This window comes from Sus scrofa, chromosome 4, assembly GCF_054392235.1.
Source record: "Sus scrofa isolate SSC_HxYL_T2T_F1_AM1 chromosome 4, Sscrofa_HxYL_maternal_Yorkshire_Landrace_v2.0, whole genome shotgun sequence".
Classification (NCBI taxonomy): domain Eukaryota; kingdom Metazoa; phylum Chordata; class Mammalia; order Artiodactyla; family Suidae; genus Sus; species Sus scrofa.
In genome coordinates this window covers 117894983-117913270 of record NC_139386.1, presented here as the reverse complement: position 1 = coordinate 117913270, position 18288 = coordinate 117894983, and the positions used below count along the sequence as shown (strand labels likewise).

The following is an 18288-nucleotide window of genomic DNA, read 5'->3' as shown; positions in this document are numbered from 1 at the left end:
GACAGATGAACCCAGAGAATGGAGTGAAGAATTTTCCCCCTGAGAAGGAATACAGACCCACTGGTTACACAGACATAGTTTGAGACTACAACAAAACAAAAGTCAAGTTTCTGCAGGTTTTTTTTTTTTTTTTAAGATGGGAAAAAATTTTTTTCTCACCTTACTACGTGAAGAACACAGATACCCATGTAAGCATCACCTGTATTTTAAACTGTATTGTATTTCCACTATGAACAACCAAGAGGGACGAGATTAACACCTGACAGTTGACTGAAAGGAAATGGAAAAGGAAGAGGGGAGGACTAATTTTGTCCAAAAGGAGACGCACAGGAAAAAGTGAGTTGCAGCAGAAAGACAATCACAAGGGATGAAGGACTCCATTACTTGATTATCACAATACACCTAGCAGTGAGCTTCACTGCAGCCTTTCAACTGCTCCTTAGCCTAAACCTTTCCAGTATTTAACTCTCGAATGAGCCACAGAATTACCAGAGCAGGACGAAGCGCCAAGCAACTATTGTCCAGTAATAGAGACGAGAAACTTAATTTTTCAACTGCTTTGAAGATTCTTTGTTGCTGGTGGGTGAAAGGGTAATTAATGGAAGGCAAGAGTAGTTCTATAATTTGCCCTAATCGTTCCATTAATTTGTGGTCTCACTGGAATCCGAACCAGGGTTTTACAGTGAGGTTTTTACTCTGTTTGTTCCATTTACACCCTCTTTGCATTCTAGAAACTCCACTGAAAACCGAGAAGAAAAACATGTAGGGCAATTCCTAAATCTCTACGTTTGGAGAGCTTTGGGAACTGCGACTGTCCGGGTGAGGCGGTAACGTGTGAACGGTGCCGCCCAAATAACTCTGTGTAATAAAAAATCTGGGAGTTGAGCAGACATGACAAAACATGGATTTTTAGTTTTAAGTGGGCGTGTCCACTTCGGGAAGTGAATGAAAGAAAAGACAATCGAGGCTCTAAGGGAAGGAGGAGGAATGTACAGAATCACAGAAAGTGGGCGCAGGGGATGAGAGAGGGTCTCCAGGACGCCAAAGACGCAAGTAAAATAGTAGAGTGCACCTCGGAGGCAGCGGGCGGGAACTCGCCGGCACTGCGGGTAGCAGTGGGCAGAGCGCGCGCGTACTACAAGTACCAGAAGCCCTTGCTCCCCGGAGCCCGCGCCGCGTCGCGCAACGCCTGCCGGGAGCCGGCCGGAGCCTCCAAGATGTCGCAGCCCAAGAAAAGAAAGCTTGAGTCGGGGGGCGGCGGCGAAGGAGGGGAGGGAACTGAAGAGGAAGATGGCGGAGAGCAGGAGGCGGCTCTGCCGCGACCCCGGAGGACTAGGCGGGAGCGGGACCAGCTATACTACGAGTGCTACTCGGACGTGTCGGTCCACGAGGAGATGATTGCCGACCGCGTCCGCACCGATGCCTACCGCCTGGGCATCCTGCGGAACTGGGCAGCGCTGCGGGGCAAGACCGTGCTGGACGTGGGCGCGGGCACCGGCATTCTCAGCATCTTCTGTGCCCAGGCCGGGGCCCGACGCGTGTACGCGGTGGAGGCCAGCGACATCTGGCAACAGGCCCGGGAGGTGGTGCGGCTCAACGGGCTGGAGGACCGCGTGCATGTTCTGCCGGGACCGGTGGAGACGGTGGAGTTGCCTGAGCAGGTGGATGCCATCGTGAGCGAGTGGATGGGCTACGGACTCCTGCACGAGTCTATGCTGAGCTCTGTGCTCCACGCGCGGACCAAGTGGCTGAAGGAGGGCGGTCTTCTTCTGCCGGCTTCCGCCGAGCTCTTCGTGGCGCCCATTTGCGACCAGATGCTGGAGTTGCGTCTAAGCTTCTGGAGCCAGATGAAGCAGCTCTACGGGGTGGACATGAGCTGCCTGGAGAGCTTCGCCACGCGCTGCCTCATGGGCCACTCAGAAATCGTGGTGCAAGGCCTGTCTGGCGAGGATGTGCTGGCCCGGCCGCAGCGCTTTGCTCAGTTGGACCTGGCCCGCGCGGGTCTGGAGCAGGAGCTGGAGGCAGGGGTGGGCGGGCGCTTCCGCTTCAGCAGCTACGGCTCGGCTCACATGCACGGCTTTGCCATCTGGTTCCAGGTGACCTTCCCCAGTGGGGACTTGGAGAAACCCCTGGTGCTGTCCACCTCGCCTTTTCACCCGGTCACGCACTGGAAGCAGGCACTCCTCTACCTGAACGAGCCCGTGCAAGTGGAGCAAGATACGGACGTTTCCGGAGAGATTACGCTCCTGCCCTCCCAGGACAACCACCGTCACCTGCGCGTGCTGCTGCGCTACAAAGTGGGCGACCAGGAGGAAAAGACCAAAGACTTTGCCATGGAGGACTGAGCGTGGCCTTTTCTCCCAGCTACCTTCCGAGGCGGCCAGACCTGCTCGGTAGAGGCGGAGGGGGGTCGGAGGAGAAAGGCAGATCTCTCCTGCAAGTAGGGGGCATTATCTTCTGTCTCCCTTTTCCCTCAGGGCTCCTGGGGAGGGAGAGTGACTTCCATCTCCCTTCCAGGAGATTCTTCTGGCGGTATTTATTAAAAAGTGATCCCAGTCCCCCGCAACCACCGAAACAGCCTGTAATCCTTAAAAACACGTGGTACCAAGCACTTGTATTTCTTTTTTCGTTTGTTTCATGCAGAGAGACTGTCAGTTTACGAAGGCTCCATGCACATCCCTGACACCTCACACCCTAAGTCTGAGCCAAGGAGAGTGTAAAGGGGTTTGTAGTTATACGCCATGAATTTCCAATAATCTCTCCAGAGCCATATTCTCTCATTTTCTGAATTCCTGCCCTCCCCAGGTGCCTCTAGGCTACAGTATTTCTTCCTTATTGTTTTTGAAATAAATTTTACTCCTAGTGACATGGGGGAGGAAAATGAGGACAAAGTTTGAGTGACACAACTTCCTTAGGGTGCTAAAGTTGCTGAGCACATTACTCCATTAAGTGAAGTAAACTTCATACATAATTGTACAGCATACCTAAGAAATCTAGGAGGTACCTTTAAGTGGTCTGGATTTTTTTTTTTTTTTCTCATCTTTAAGATTTAACCAAGAAAATGTTTCATGTATGTTCCATAACGAAAGTCTGTATTTCTTTAAAACACGCTAACAGAGGAGGTGTCTTCGAACCTGACCCGAGGGCTTTTTTATCACCATGGGTGAACTATTTAAGTTGATTAAATTAAGGAATATGTTTTCCCAGATAGAAAATTAAAACTCCTTCATTTCAAGGGATCATGTGATTTGGCCTACTTACATCAAGTGGAAATTTCTTTTTCAGTGTTTTTTCTTTTTAGCTCAGCTAAATGTGAAAGTTGTAAATTTAGGAAAACCGTTTGTAATGCGAGTGTGAGTCATGTTATCAGATTTATTTTCCTGATGTTTCCCTGCTCATCCCTGTGGCAAATAAAGCATTGGCATTCTCTCTATTTTTAGAGATGAAGTAAGAAGTCTTGTGTACTGTTTGAGATTTTGCCTTTTTAATATTGTTCTTTAAAAAAAAAGGTGTCACAGCCCCTACAGAGTAATTCAACTATGTTTGATGTGTGGTTTCTTTCTATTAGGAATCTGTGTGCTAATAGGAAACAGGTGTGAAAAACTGGTCTTCTACAGTATTCTAACAGTTCTGTTTATCAAAACGGAGCTTTCTCCTTTAGTCTTTGCTTGTTAAAAAAAACTTGTGTTATAAGTAATTTGCTAAAATTTGGTATTCAGAAACACATGAGATGTGTTATTATGAGGGGAAACATACATGTAAAAACTCATTGACTTTACAGAGATCCTTGAATAGCAAGTAATACATTTATAGTTGTCACCATGGTGATGTTAAGATAGCCTGTGTAAACAGCAAGCTAGGCCTGGTATAAGCTAGAGGTATAAATTAACTCCTTATGTTAGGGTCCACCATGTTTTAGGTTGAACATTTATTTAGCATTTTAGTGTACAGTTTTGAGTAGATTTCTAGAGTTGTTTTAAGTTCCTATAACAATCCCTTTGCTGTATGGATACATGAAAGCATTCTTCAAAATCCCATTTTTATTTGTGTTTTACACATATACCAGTATTATACAGTTCTCATTACCAGTATAAGCACACAAAGGGAACTCCAGTTGAAACTTGGGGTAACTATAGGAGGAAAAGGTAAGTGTTTCATAATTAGAATTAAAATTCTTATTGGTACTATTCCCAGAAGTGAGACGAATTGTCCAAAAAACAGCTTAAGCATTTAATCAAGAGGTACGATAGCATAGTGGTTAAAAGCTTGGACTCTGGAGCCAGAGAACATGCTGGAATCAAGGCTCCACCACTTTAACTGTGTAACTATAGGCTAACTCCTTAACCTCTGTTTTTTCTCCACTGCTCTCATGCAGACAGGATAACTGTCATACCTGCTCCATAGATAAACACATAGCGCCTGGTACATGATACAATCTCAGTAACTTCTACCTGTTGTAATTATAGGAAATATGCAAACCTGGAGCAGTTGGACATATAGAAAATGTGCTAGTGAATAAACAGTCAACATTTTGATTTTTTTACAGGTACTTGTTTGACAGTGTCAGCATGGCTTATATGACGAGCAATGTATGATCCTGGAGCCAGATGATCCAAAGGAAGCCCAAGCCCTTTGAAGTGAGGATACTTCCAGAAGGATGAGTTTGTGAGATGCACCAGCATCCAGGCACTGTCCAAGCTCCGTTTGAACTGATCCTGATCCTTTAGGGCCATCTGGGCCACAGGAAGGAACTAACAGCCCTAAGGAGAGAAAAACATGGTGAAGTTCTACCTGCTTTATTCAAACGGCTTTATTTAGCACTGTGGAACTTTCCAAATGTTTCCATTAACTCACTGGAAAACGGACATTTTATTGAGGATACAATACATCACAAGCACTTAGGATACAAACCAATAAAACATAGTTTCTCCCTCCAAATAGCTGTGTTCACAGGACCAACCAGAAAGTGAAATAAATAAACAATAATGGGCAAAAGACCGGTGGTGTAGGTGGGGGGGGGGGGCAGGTAATTATCTTCCCTTTACCTAGAAGGAAGAGGGTTACACAGATTGTAATGGATTTGCCTAAGGTTACAGAGCTAGTTATTGACAACTGAACACAGGTCTTTCAATTCCTAACCCCAAATAACCCCTTAGTTTAAGGAAGTTTCCTTGGAGATCTGTCTCATAGGCATCATATAGCCACCTTCAATATATACGGTCTTCAGGCTGACAGATATTAGGCACTCATGAAGCTTTCCCTGTTCCCATTTTCCTAACAGCTAATCAAATGTGGCACTTTGTGAGGCCCCCAAGAAACTGAATCCTCAACACAGCAGAGGTAGACAAACTGCCATTCTGCTTGCTGCCAGGTAAGAGCAGAGAAACAGTCGACCTGGTGGTTATTCACGTACTGATGTAATAAACACCAACAGTTAAGCTCTATGTAAAATAATCAGAAAATCCTACTCTCAAAAAACTGGAGTACAGTAGAGGGATAGAAGTACCTACACCAATAATTTGCATTCATTCTTTAGCCTGGAAAGCTTTCATTCCAACTAAATCTTAGCCCTGCTGAAGCAAGGATGAGAAGCCACCCTTCCTAACAATTCCATTCTTAAAATTTTGCCCAAGTGCGAAAATGTTCCTTATCATCACATAGATTGTGAACTCCTCAGAGAAAAATTTATTCTACGGTGTTCTAAAAATAAATCTCTGTCCTTTATAGAGCTTGTTTGTTTTAGCTAATAGACACAATGTATTAGGTAGGTGACCCTTCTCACACTGGCTACTTAAGCCAAATTTATGGCTCATTTATGCTTTTTTGTTGTTGTTAGCTTTATATCTGGCTTCATTGCCATAACCCAATTTTTCCTTGACTTATCCCTCTCATAATAAATACTATTGTTTTGTTGGAATTTATGGATCTTTTTCCTCTTCTGATACTTTTTGGCATTAGAACATCTTCCTACTTTCTAGAGTACCTGGAGAAGTTCTGAGCATTAGGAGGTTAGAGAAAAGGCCAGAGGACTCTGAGATATGCCCCCTTTATTTTCTATAAAAGGTGGTATCCCAAAATGTTCATATGGATGGATAGCTGATTGGATACCAGCCTTTTAGCCAACCCGCATCATTTTACACTGTGCAGACTCAAGATTTCTGAATGTGGAGTTCTCGTTGTGGCTCAGTGGGTTAAGAACTCCTCAACATTGTCTTCGTGAGGATGTGGGTTTGATCCCTGGCTCTGCTCAGTGGGTTAAGGATCTGCCACAAGCTGCATCATTGGTTTCAGATGCAGCTCAGATCTGGTGTTGCCCTGGCTGTGGCGTAGGCTGGCAGCTCTGATCCCCCCTTAGTCCAGGGACTTTCACATGCCATAGGCATGGCCATAGAAAAAAAGATTTCCGAATGTGTGGCAAGCTTTGAGACATGTAGACAATCTTGAGGAAAGCTTGAATGTTCTGCAGCTCTTTAGAAGCCTAGAACAGGCACTAATTGCATCCTAAACACAACGGTAGTCATAGATTGATAAACTTCCTCCAAAACTGTGTCGAAATAGTTTGATGATAAGGAGAAAGATGACATAATGAGACTATTTCCCAAAATATCATACATGCTTATAGGAAAAGACATTTAAAACAAAGCATCTGAATGTAACTAAACTCAAAGAGAATTTTAATAAAAATTAAGACATCAACAGTAGCATTGGAATTGTGCTCTTTGGGAGCTTTGATAATTAAATTCGTTATTGAGAATAACTCTGGGAAAAGATTGGTGAATATTTCAGTTGATTGGATAGCTTTTTAACTCTAAAAGCAATCACTTGTAACAGAAATTTAGAATACAGAGCGCCTTTTTTTCTAGGCTGTTAAGAAAAGTTAGGACAAAAAGGAAAGTGGGATGGAAAGAAATTCTCCCCACATGCTTTTAAATGCTTAGCAGGAATTCCTGCAATCACATGATATATATACTTGTAAAAAACCTTCACATTCTGCAACATTGTGCACTAAAAATAACAAACTTAAGGAAAAATTAGGTTGGGTGGACCATCAAAACCTATGTTAACTTTACAACCAAGAGCACTAAGAACACTGATTCTAACAAAGGTAGTAGCAGCTTAAAAACGTTAATCCTAATTTAAAAAAAAATTGCAGTAAATAAGATAGCTTGATGGAAGAGCATAAGGACAAGTAACAGAGAAAGCAAAATGCACAAAGATGTGGGGAAGGCTTAAACATTTCTAGGACACAGAGCATGTGGCTGAACAGAGTGTAAGATGTGACACATTCCTCTTTCGCTAGCTGCATTTACTTGTGTCACTGTACTTTTTCAGTGGTTGCTACATGGTGATGGTAAATATTAATGATAGGAATGATCACATTTGAATCAACTTCCAATTATGTTTTGCCATTGTTCCTCTACTTTGGATTTTTCTATTGGGTTTACAGATTTTTTTTGGGGGGAGGGTCTTTTTAGGGCTGCACCTGAGGCATATGGAGGTTCCCAGGCTAGGGGTTGAATCAGAGCTGTAGCTGCAAGCCTACACCACAGTTCACAGCAACTTTGGATCCTTAACCCACTGAGCAAGGTCATGGATTGAACCCTCATCCTCATGGATACTAGTCAGGTTCATTACTGCTGAGCTATGACAGAAATTCCCAGGTTTACAGATCTTTTCAATGCAATCTTTCATAAAGGAATACAGAATGCAGTGGAGGGCTTACAGGTGGCTATAACCACCCTTTAACATGAACTCGTTTTGTTTTATTATTTTGGTCAGCAGGAAAGATCAGCAGGAAGAGGGAATAGAAATTCTGGCCTGTGTAGAGTGGAAGGAAAAGAGATACATATTCAGGATTTCCCTTGTGGTGCAGTGGGTTAAGGATCTGGTGTTGTCACTGCAGCAGCTTGGGTCACTGCTGCGGCAGGGGTTTGATCCCTGGTCCGGGAACTTTCACATGCTGTGGGCTTGGCCAAAAAAAAGAAAAAAAAGAAAAGAAAAGAAAAAGTTCCTGTTGTGGCCTAGCTGGTTAATGACCTGACCTTGTCTCTCTGAGGGGTTCTATCCGTGGCCTCGCTCATTGGGTTAAGGATCTGCTGTTGCCACTGTGCCATAGGTTGCAGATGCAGCTCAAATCTTATGTACTCCCATATGCCGAAGGCGTAGCAGTAAAAATTTTAAAAGAGAGAGAGATGTATATTCAGGAGGTGGCTAGATAGTAGGATTAAACAATAGGTCAGCATAAAAAATATCTTGGGGTCAAAGAGAAGCACATAAATAAATATTAGTATCCCCATGCATACATTTTGCCTACATCACAATACTCTCAGCGTAAGCTTTTCTGAAGTCATGGGCTCAGAACATAATGAAGATTATATTGATCAATTACAAAAAAAAATGCTTATATTGATACTTGTCCTTAATCTTTCTTTTTACTTAGATTCTAAGCCTATTCAAAGACTCTTCTTTATAAGTACTTCCTAATCCTCTAAAATTTATGAACAAAACCTTCCAACCTCTATTATCTCAAATGATGTGCAGTTTAGTAATGAGTGGTATGGAGTAGGAGGGCATTGGACCTTTTTAAAAAAACATTTTCAGCTTTGCTCTTGATAAAACTATTATATTTAAGAACTAAGTGTAGCGTTTCAACTTTGAATTATGTATGATGTTAGAGAAAGGACTAAGAATCCCAAACAGTTTAAAAATTCATTTTATGCATTCATTGGAACCAGACTTTTACCAGGAATTTCTAGAAAAATAACAAACTGTTTTAATGTGAATTTCTTATTCTACCATTATGTATTTATCATCTGGTGTTTTATAAAAATAGGGAAATATAAATGATTAAGTATATACAGCTACAGCAAAAGACAAAATTAAAGAGAGAGGATTTGGAACATCTACAAATTAAATACACAGTCCTTGATTAATTGAGAATTCAGTGAGAATAAGTAGGGGAAAACATAGTGAGAATGACAGCAATTACAACAAAGGGGTTTTGATATGAAATGAAATTAGAAACTACCAAGAAATATGCAATTTGTAATGAGTGGAATTCAGTATTAGCTAGCTTTGCTTGAACCCCAACCAGGGGAATTTTATAGAGCCTGACACTCTAATAAAATAGGTTCACATATAAATTAATTCCATGGTGTTGGATCCAAGAAAAATAGGCCTCGGGATGGCGATCTGCATAGATAGGAGATAGAACGGTTGAGTTACTGTAAGCACTAAGACAAGATTCTTAAAAGTAGATCAATAAAGGAAGTGATTATTGTACCATCCCCATAAATAGTAATATTATTTAAGACATTAAACAGATATGTTATTCAGTGTGAAAATATGTGATATGATTACTAGGGATATGTAGTTTTTCATTTTTTGGATTATTATCTGATTTATTTTGTACCAGATGATTATATATTCATAGGAACATATAGAGAAAATAGCATATGCTGAAACTTGATACCAAATGAAATTCTAATGCACCAGCTACTACTTCCCAGCATGTAGAACGTTTTTATGCAATAATGGCATATTAATCATACTGTGCAAAGTCCCATTAAAATCAGTGATGTATTAACTTTGTTTACTTCGTATGAGTTTTACATAATAAAATAATGTTCTAGAAAGAGTGGCTTTCATCCTAAGGAACATTCCGTATCATAAATTTTCATATGAAAGAAACTCCTTTTTTCAGACATGCCATGGCATACATAGAGATAAATAGTCATGATACATAAAGCATCTTTATTAATTTTTAAATCATTATTGAATGCCTAAAATGTGCTAGCTGCACTTTAAGTATATTATTTTATTTGCTCCTTGGCATAGCTCTGTGAAGTAGTTCTATTATCAATCCCGTCATACAGATGAGAAATAAAGGCATGGAATTTGGTGAATTTCCCCAGGCCATATGCAGAGTAAGTGGCAGAGATTCGAGCTTATTACCTAAAATCCGAGTATCTAAACTGTGACACTATATGCACTGTCCATGATGCCTGAGCTTGCAAGAGTTAAGGGGACATCAACAGGCATTTAAAATAGACTGGTTGCTGTCTTAGACCAGGATCTCCAAAAGTAGACTTTGAGACAAGGATACATATAAAAGTGTTTATCAAGCACTCTTCCAAGAAAATGCTAGAAGGGCAGCTGAGAAGCAGAACTAGGAAGGGAAAGAGGACGGGCTAGAATGTGATCTGAAGCCAAGTCCCAAGAAAGGGAACCTGGGCTTAATCCTGCAGAGATGCTGTGGAGACAGCATAGGTCACTCATGTCCCTATTTAAGGAGCAAGAGAGCTGCTCACACATTCAAACCTTCCCACCCATCAGACATTGGCTAGTGACTGCCCCTTTGGAGACAAATTCCTAGGCACTTCCCATCTCTCACATGGGTGGACAGGAGGGTTTCCACAGCCTAAGGGCCATCCTCCCACCCCACCCCCACCACTAAGGGTCTGCAGTGCAGAAAGCTAAGTCAAATTTCTGGGGGACTGGAGCTTCCATCATGGCACAGCAGAAGCGAATCTGACTAGCATCAGTGAGGACACAGGTTCGATCCCTGGCCTCTCTCAGTGTGTTAAGGATCTGGCTTTGCCATGAGCTGTGGTGTAGGTCGCAGACATGGCTTGGATATGACATTGCTGAGGCTGCAGCAACTACAGCTCCGATTCGACCCCTAGCCTGGGAACTTCTATATGCCACAGGTGCGGCCCTAAAAAGCACACACACAAAAAAAATTAAATATTTCTGGGGGAGCAGTTGTACAGAAAAAAAAGCAAAGAATTCACAAGAACATAAATAGAATAAGTGGAGCACTGATAGGATATTGTTACTGTTATAAATATCCTTTCTAAGATTTCTTTACATTCTAAATAGTTACATACACATTGATTTTATGTCCCTCTATCATTAGACTTTTTAAAGCTGCATGCGTAAAATACATACATAGAATATTTAAAGGAAAAATTTGATCTCCCATTCCCCACAGTTGGGAATGTATCTTTCTATTCAATAGACTAATATACACATATTTATGTAATTTTTTACAAGTATGTAGACATATTATTCATATTACTCAAAATTATTTTTAGGTCAAAGTATGTAAACTAAGTATTCCTTGAGGTCAATACATTTATATATAACATATTCTTATTAAGAGCAATATAAAAATGTATGGGCATTCCCATCATGGCTCAGCAGTAATGAACCCAATTAGTATTTATGAGGACTTGGGTCTGATTCCTGGCCTTGCTCAGTGGGTTAAGGATCTGGTGTTGCCATGAGCTGTGGCATAGGTCGCAGATGCAGCTCAGGTCCATGTTGCTGTGGCTGTGGTGTAGGCCGGCAGCTGCAGCTCTGATTCAACCCCTAGCCTGGGAACCTCCATGTGTTACGGGTGCAGCCCTAAAAAAAAAAAAAAAAAAGTCAAAAAAAAAAGTATGGTATATATAATCCATAAATTATTCAACCAATTTTCTATTGATCAACAGTTGTTTGCAATTCTTTGCTACTACAAATTATACTTACTCTGCCCTTCTTTAAATTCTCTCCCTAGGTGATCACATCCAGTCCCATTACTTTAAAAAGTGCTATATGCTGATGACTCCCCAGTTTATATTGTCATAATCAACATCTCTACCAAGTCTCAGACTCATATATACAACTGCTTAATTGTCATCTCTAATTGGACATAATAAATATAACCTAACTGAACTATTTTATACATAATAGTATATACATAATATAATTATATAATTATACACACATGCATAATATATTATATACATATACATAATATATAATTATATACATAATACATAAATACTTAAATACATTATTTTATCCTATGTATATATATCTCTAAACAGCATATTCTGAAGTACTGTTTATTTTTTTTCAGAGCTAGTATATATTTATTGGATATATATTTTGAATAGCCAGAACCTCTCATTACCCTCTGTCCAACATTATCTTTAGTCAAGAGGTAATATGCTCCTGGAAGACGTGGCCGCAGCACAGATCATCACATCAGATCATGACCACTGGTGAGTATTTATTGAATGCTTATTGTATGGCAGTACTATTTTTAGTTTTGGTATATCAAGGAGCATAGGGCAAGGTCCCTGGCCTGAAGGAGCTGAGTCTGAAGTAGAGAGCAAGCATCTCACCCTCTTAAAGACAACTAGTATTGAAATGCCGCATACTTCCAATGACAAATGAATTACACTGACCAAGTGCTCCTTAGAGTTACTTTCTTTTTTAAAAAAGTTCATTGAAGTATAGTTGATTTATAATGCTGTGTTAATTTCTGCTATATAGCAAAGTGAGTTATACACACCACACATATATTTTTATATTCTTTTCATTATGATTTATCACAGGAGATACCGAAGACAGTTCCCTGTGCTATATGGGAGGACCTTGCTATTTGTCTTAAGAGAGTTATTTTCAATCATGATCCATAAATGGCTCCCTACTCTCTACTGGAAATTTTAATACCTGGGATACTGATAATATCAGAGATGAACAGAGCAAATGATTGGGCTTGCCACTATTACAATAATTCCTGGTCAGTTTATAGCCATTGAGCCTTCTTCTAGATCTGCCAATTTTCCCTGAGCACACAGAATAAAGCTTATCAAAGAGGAGTTGGTTGGCTCTCTGAAATAGAATTTCACAAGGCATTAGACAAGTAAAAGTGTTGAAAGGACTTTCAAAAGGATTTGCTTGTTTTTCAGAATGTCCATGAACAAAAGAGACAAAAATTTATGACGAAGAAAGAAAATAAAACCCAGGTCCAATTTTTTAAAAATGATGAAAAGTTTTTTTCCAAAACTGTACTTTGACAACAATTTAGTCAGATTTCTCCCTAACTACTGTTTGACCTGTTCCTGCCAGCCGTCTCTTCTCCACCAGGCTTGAGTGGATATGATCCTATAAAATTGCCAAAAGGCCACTGACGGAATTACAAATCCCTGTGCTCTTCATTCACTGTCATCATCCATGCTGTCATCATGTCTATGCATGACATCACCCCCGGTCTAGTCCATTTGTGTTAGCATCAGTTTGCATTTCTTCCTTTGAAGAAGGAACCAGACAGCGTCTTCTCAGGATTAGTGCTCTGAGTAGTTCAAGCTCAAGAAAGATATGCTTTATCATAAACTACAGTAAGAGGCAGTAACCACAGAGTGAGGCTACATACCAATATATTTTGACACAATTTTACTAAAAACTATTTTGAAAAACAGTTTGTCTATTTTAAGAGGATATTTTTTTCGTTAAGAAAGCAATGCAAGCTGATTACAGCAAATTTCAAACTGCATAAAGATAAAAAATAACATTATTCATAGTTTCACCCCCTACTCTAGTTTCTATTCCAACTTTTATGTATGACTGTTTTTGTTTTTTCTTTTTTTTGTCTTTTCGCCATTTCTTGGGCCACTTCTGTAGCATATGGAGTTTCCCAGGCTATGGGTCTAATCAGAGCTGTAGCCACCGGCCTACACCACGGCTCACGGCAACGCTGGATCCTGAACCCACTGAGCAAGGCCAGGGATTGAACCCGCAACCTCCTGGTTCCTAGTCAGATTTGTTAACCACTGAGCCACGACGGGAACTCCTGCAAACTTCTTGTTTTTTCTTTTTTTGTGTGTTTTTGAACTTTATAAAAACAGCATCAGGCTGTGTTCTACAACTCTTAATTTACTTAATTATCACACCACCGTGTTTGATCTTCCAAGTAGCACTATTACCATGCGAAATTATTTTATTCTTTATTTCTCTATTGGCTTTCTGCAAATGAAATCTACATTTTATAGACAACAAAATTCTTTTCTCTCTTATGCAACCAAGAAATTAGTTAATTAATGAACAAATGTAAAATTAATATCCTTGTAAATATCACTTTATGAACTGGTATTTTCATATCTGTAGGATATATTCCTCGTATATTTTGCTTATTTTCTATTTAAATAAATTCTGGTAGGTTGATTTTTGAAGGGTTGTTATAATACAAATTCCCACCAAAAATATCTCAAAAGTTCATTTCTTGACACCCTCACTCATATATATTTTATTAATCTTGTCTTATTTAAATCTTACGGTGAAAAATTCCAGCTTCTTATGTTTAATTTCATTACCCTAACTCATAGTGGTTGAGCATCCTTTCTTACATTCATTGGTCCTTTGTGCTTAATTTTCTATGAATTTACTGTTTCTTTTACTGTGTTTCTATTGAATTTTATGGCTATTGGGAGGCTCTTTGTTAATTAGGAATAGTCTAGCACATGTGTTATAATCCATTCATTTAAATTCTTTTACTTTATTAATTTTGGGTCACTCAGAACTTTTCCATTTTAATGAGTGCAAAGCTAATAATTTTGTTCATAATTGCTTCTCAGTTTCTTTTCTGACTAAGAAGATTTTTCCTAATTAAAAGTTGGAAAAATATTCCCAAATTACCTTTTGGTTTTGTTATTTAATTTAAAAATGTAGATGTTTAATTTGTGGAGGTCTTCTTTTTTTGTGGGGGGGGTGCCTAAAAATTCTTTTGTTTTAAGTGTAAAAGCCTAGAACCCACTTACTTAATGGTACCAGGATTCACTTTTAGCAGAAGTTGGATCAATGTTTGCCATAAAATATCTCAGCATTTCAGAGATACAGGAAAGTATAAGTTTAATTATAGATAAAGTGGGAGGAAGAGGGAAAGCTACATAATAGAAAATACATAGAGGACAGGAATAGTTAAATTTCCAAGGAAAAGAGACAGAGCAAAGTTTGGAAACAAAAAATGTCCAGAAGATATATATAGGAGATGAGACAAAACACCTGAGAGGGAAAAGAATCTAAGAATATGACCAGCAATTTAAGCAAAAATTATCATTGTCAATAATTTTGATTCAAAAAAAGTATTGTTTTGTATCAGTTCTTTTCCTAGTAAGCTGAATTCTTGTTTCAGTGGTATAGGAAAATTCACCCTGTGTGTGGGCCTTATTTCTGCACAAAGGTTAATAACGTCAGTGAGATTATAACCAAGAGTGAAATTCTCCAGAAAAAATGGGACAAGTATTTTATATATACTGAGTTATTTGGGGTATATTTCCAGTTTCATTTAAAAAATATACAAAAAATATACAGAGGCGTTCCATTGTGGCTCAGTGGATTAAGAACTTGACATAGTGTCTGTGATGATGTGGGTTTTTGATCCCTGGCCTCACTTAAGGATCCGGCATTGCCACAAGCTGCAGCGTAGCTCACAGATGTGGCTCAGATCTGGTGTTGCTGTGGTTGTGGTGTAGGCCTGCAGCTGCAGTTCTGATTTTACCCCCAACCCGGGAACTTCTATATGCTGCAGGTGTAGCTGTAAAAATTAAAAAAAAAAATTAAATATACAGAAAAATCACTTTTTATGATAACAATTTTCTCTATATTTGACTGAATATTTTTGCCCCTACAAGGAAGAATCCATGAGCAAATTTCCCTGAATGTGAAAGTTTCCCTCTAGGATTAAATCTGATCATCAAGGAATTTACTCACTGGGGGCCATTTTGCTGGCCCTATTAGGCAAATGTGGACACACACACACACACACTTTTTTTAGAAATTCTTGAAACAGACCTTGAAGGCAGCATCTCCTGGACTCAATTCCTGCAACACACAGTGGGCCCGTCCCAATAAACACCATGCAGTTCCCGGCCCCTTTCCTCTGCTCGTGCTGCCAGCCCTGCCTGTCAAGAATGCCCATCTTCTCCCTTTCCTTTTGCATGTCCAGTCTTGCTTCCGTTCCACCTCCCAAACTATTTCCTCTTCTTCCATACAGGCAGGAATCTCTTCCCTGTCTTGTATTGTGCTTTACCTGCTTTTCACTTTGGAACCTTACCTCCGTCTGCTTTAGAGTAACTCTGCTGTCCTTAAAGGGCAGAGAACTTTCTTATTCATCTTTGCATGCTGCACCTTGTCTAGCACATAGTATTTGGTTGATTTTATTCCATAACACTCTCTGTTTCTTCCTGTTCTTCCTAAGGGAAGAGCGTTTCCGTACTTGAAGGTAGAGTTCCTGGCTTAACTGATTTTGCAAAGGCCTCAGAAGAACTTGGCATCCCATATGTTAGAAAATTCTATTACTAAGAGGAAATCAAAATATTGTATCCCAAACAGAAGATGGTATATTTTTAATTGAACAATAACTTTGGAACTAAGTTCTATCTGGAAAAATAATAAAACATCTATTTATAAAATACATTGGACATGTTATTGTTCCTCAAAAAAAAAAAAACCTTAACCAATTTACAACAAGTTTTATTGGGAAGAAATTCATCCCAAGCAGTAATGTATATGCCAAGTTCTGCTATAATGTGTTAAAATGGCTTCAGTATAATGTTTGTGGTCCATCCATATCTAATCTATCCATATGAAATGTGACATTATTAGAAAGTGTAATTATTTCCATAAACCTTAAAGTAAGTGTTTTTTAATTAAACATTTGTCTCACAATATATTAACTCTAAGTCACTTTTATCTCAGAAAAAAATAGGCAATATTTTAACTAGATCTTGACGAAAATGCATTAAATCTATTTTTTAAAATGTTTTATTACTTGCAAGTTTCAGCCTGATGTAATTTTAAAATAGCCAAGTTATAAACCCCTGAAAATTGGAGTTTATAATGGAAATACTGACAGACCCTTAACTTTTAGGACGAATATGCTGCTGTAATAACATTTGCTGTTGCCGCCTCAGTCAGCGTAGCAACATGATTGGGGTGCTAGATGTGGCATTTCAAATATGAAACTGGTTTGAGGACTTGCTGAAATATTTTCCTCTCTCTAAAATTTTAGAAAACTCATTTCTTGTTTTGGAAACTCCTTTTATCATAAAAGTTGTTATAATGAACAAGACGGAGCCCCAGTTTTTCTCCTTTCTACAGTCTCTCCTTGGTTATCTCATCTCCCATGACTGGTTTCCACAAAGCTTTCCTGTCTCAGTATACCCACCAGTTTATTCAAGCCAGAGAATTAGAGGTCAGTCTTAACTCCTATTACGTCTTTGCTACATCTGATTAGTTACACACTGAGAGTTTTACTGCCAAAATATATTTCGAAACCATTCATTTTTAATCATCACTGCCATCACCTTAGTCCATGCCACTGAAACTTCTGGCCAAGCCACTCACAATAGCCTCTTAACTTGCATTTCAGGATAATAAGTAGGTGGTGAAAGTTCTTCATATTTATAATATTCTAGCAAATAAAGCAGTCGAAATGACAGATTTAGAAAAATCACCATTTTGAAACCCACAACGAAATAGTAGACCTCTGCAATGATTATCCATAGTTGCGAAAACCAAGATGGGAGTGGTTAATAGAGAATTTTATACTGGAGGAATCAGGCTGACACGCTCAGAATCTATCAATTGTACTAATCACTGGGAAACCAGTTACTGTGTGTCTTAAAACATGATGAAAGCAACAGGAAGTGTACTTACCTAAAATACTAAATCTGAATCCATCAGGCCTCTAGATTTGTGAGAAACAGATAAAGGGAGTGGAGGAATAAGTTAACACCATGAAGAACCAAATTCAAAATGTGAGAAGTCTACAGAAAACGATGGGCTAATTTCTCCAACAAATTAATGTCACGTGAAAGGCAGTGATGATGGGGTGAGGGTTGGGGGAGGTTGTTATAGAATGAACCAGTCTTAAGAGACATAACAACTGAATATAATATGTGTACCTAATTAGATCTGAGTCAAACAGACCATTTGTAAAAATTATATTTGAGGCAATAGGGAAATTCAAATACGAAGTGTGTCAAAAATTTTAAGAAATTTGAGTTCCCAACGTGGCTCAGTGGTTAGCGAACCTGACTAGCATCCACAAGGACACAGGTTCCAGGAACCATGAAGTTGAAGGTTCAATCCCTGGCCTTGCTCAATGGGTTAAGGATCCAGCGTTGCCATGAGCTGTGGTGTAGGTCTCAGATGCAGCTTGGATCCCGCATTGCTGTGACTGTGGTGTAGGCCGGCAGCTACAACTCCAATTGAACCCCTAGCCTGGGAAGCTCCATATGCCATGGGTGCAGCCCTAGAAAAGACAATAACAACAACAACAAAAAAAAAAAAAAAAAAAGAAAGAAAAAGAAATTACTGTTAACTCTTTAGGTATGAAAATGGCAATGAGGGAGTTCCCGTCCTGATGCAGAGGAAAGGAATTCGACTAGGAACCATGAGGTTGCGGGTTCGATCCCTGGCCTTGCTCAGTGGGTTGGGGATCCAGCATTGCCGTGA

General features: G+C 39.6%; 1 protein-coding gene across 7 annotated transcripts in view; it reads left to right on the top strand.

The window, feature by feature from the left end:
- Nucleotides 1-1198: 1198 nt before the first annotated feature.
- PRMT6 (protein arginine methyltransferase 6) overlaps nucleotides 1199-18288 on the top strand; it is a 44325-nt gene continuing 27235 nt past the window's right edge. The window contains exons 1-5 of one of the 7 annotated variants that reach the window (XM_085020450.1): nucleotides 1199-2440; nucleotides 4547-4779; nucleotides 5282-5371; nucleotides 11906-12050; nucleotides 12744-14462. In XM_085020450.1, coding sequence (XP_084876576.1) covers nucleotides 1218-2345 — 1128 coding nt within the window. In that variant the 5' untranslated portion in view covers nucleotides 1199-1217 and the 3' untranslated portion in view covers nucleotides 2346-2440; nucleotides 4547-4779; nucleotides 5282-5371; nucleotides 11906-12050; nucleotides 12744-14462. 7 annotated transcript variants of the gene reach the window in all.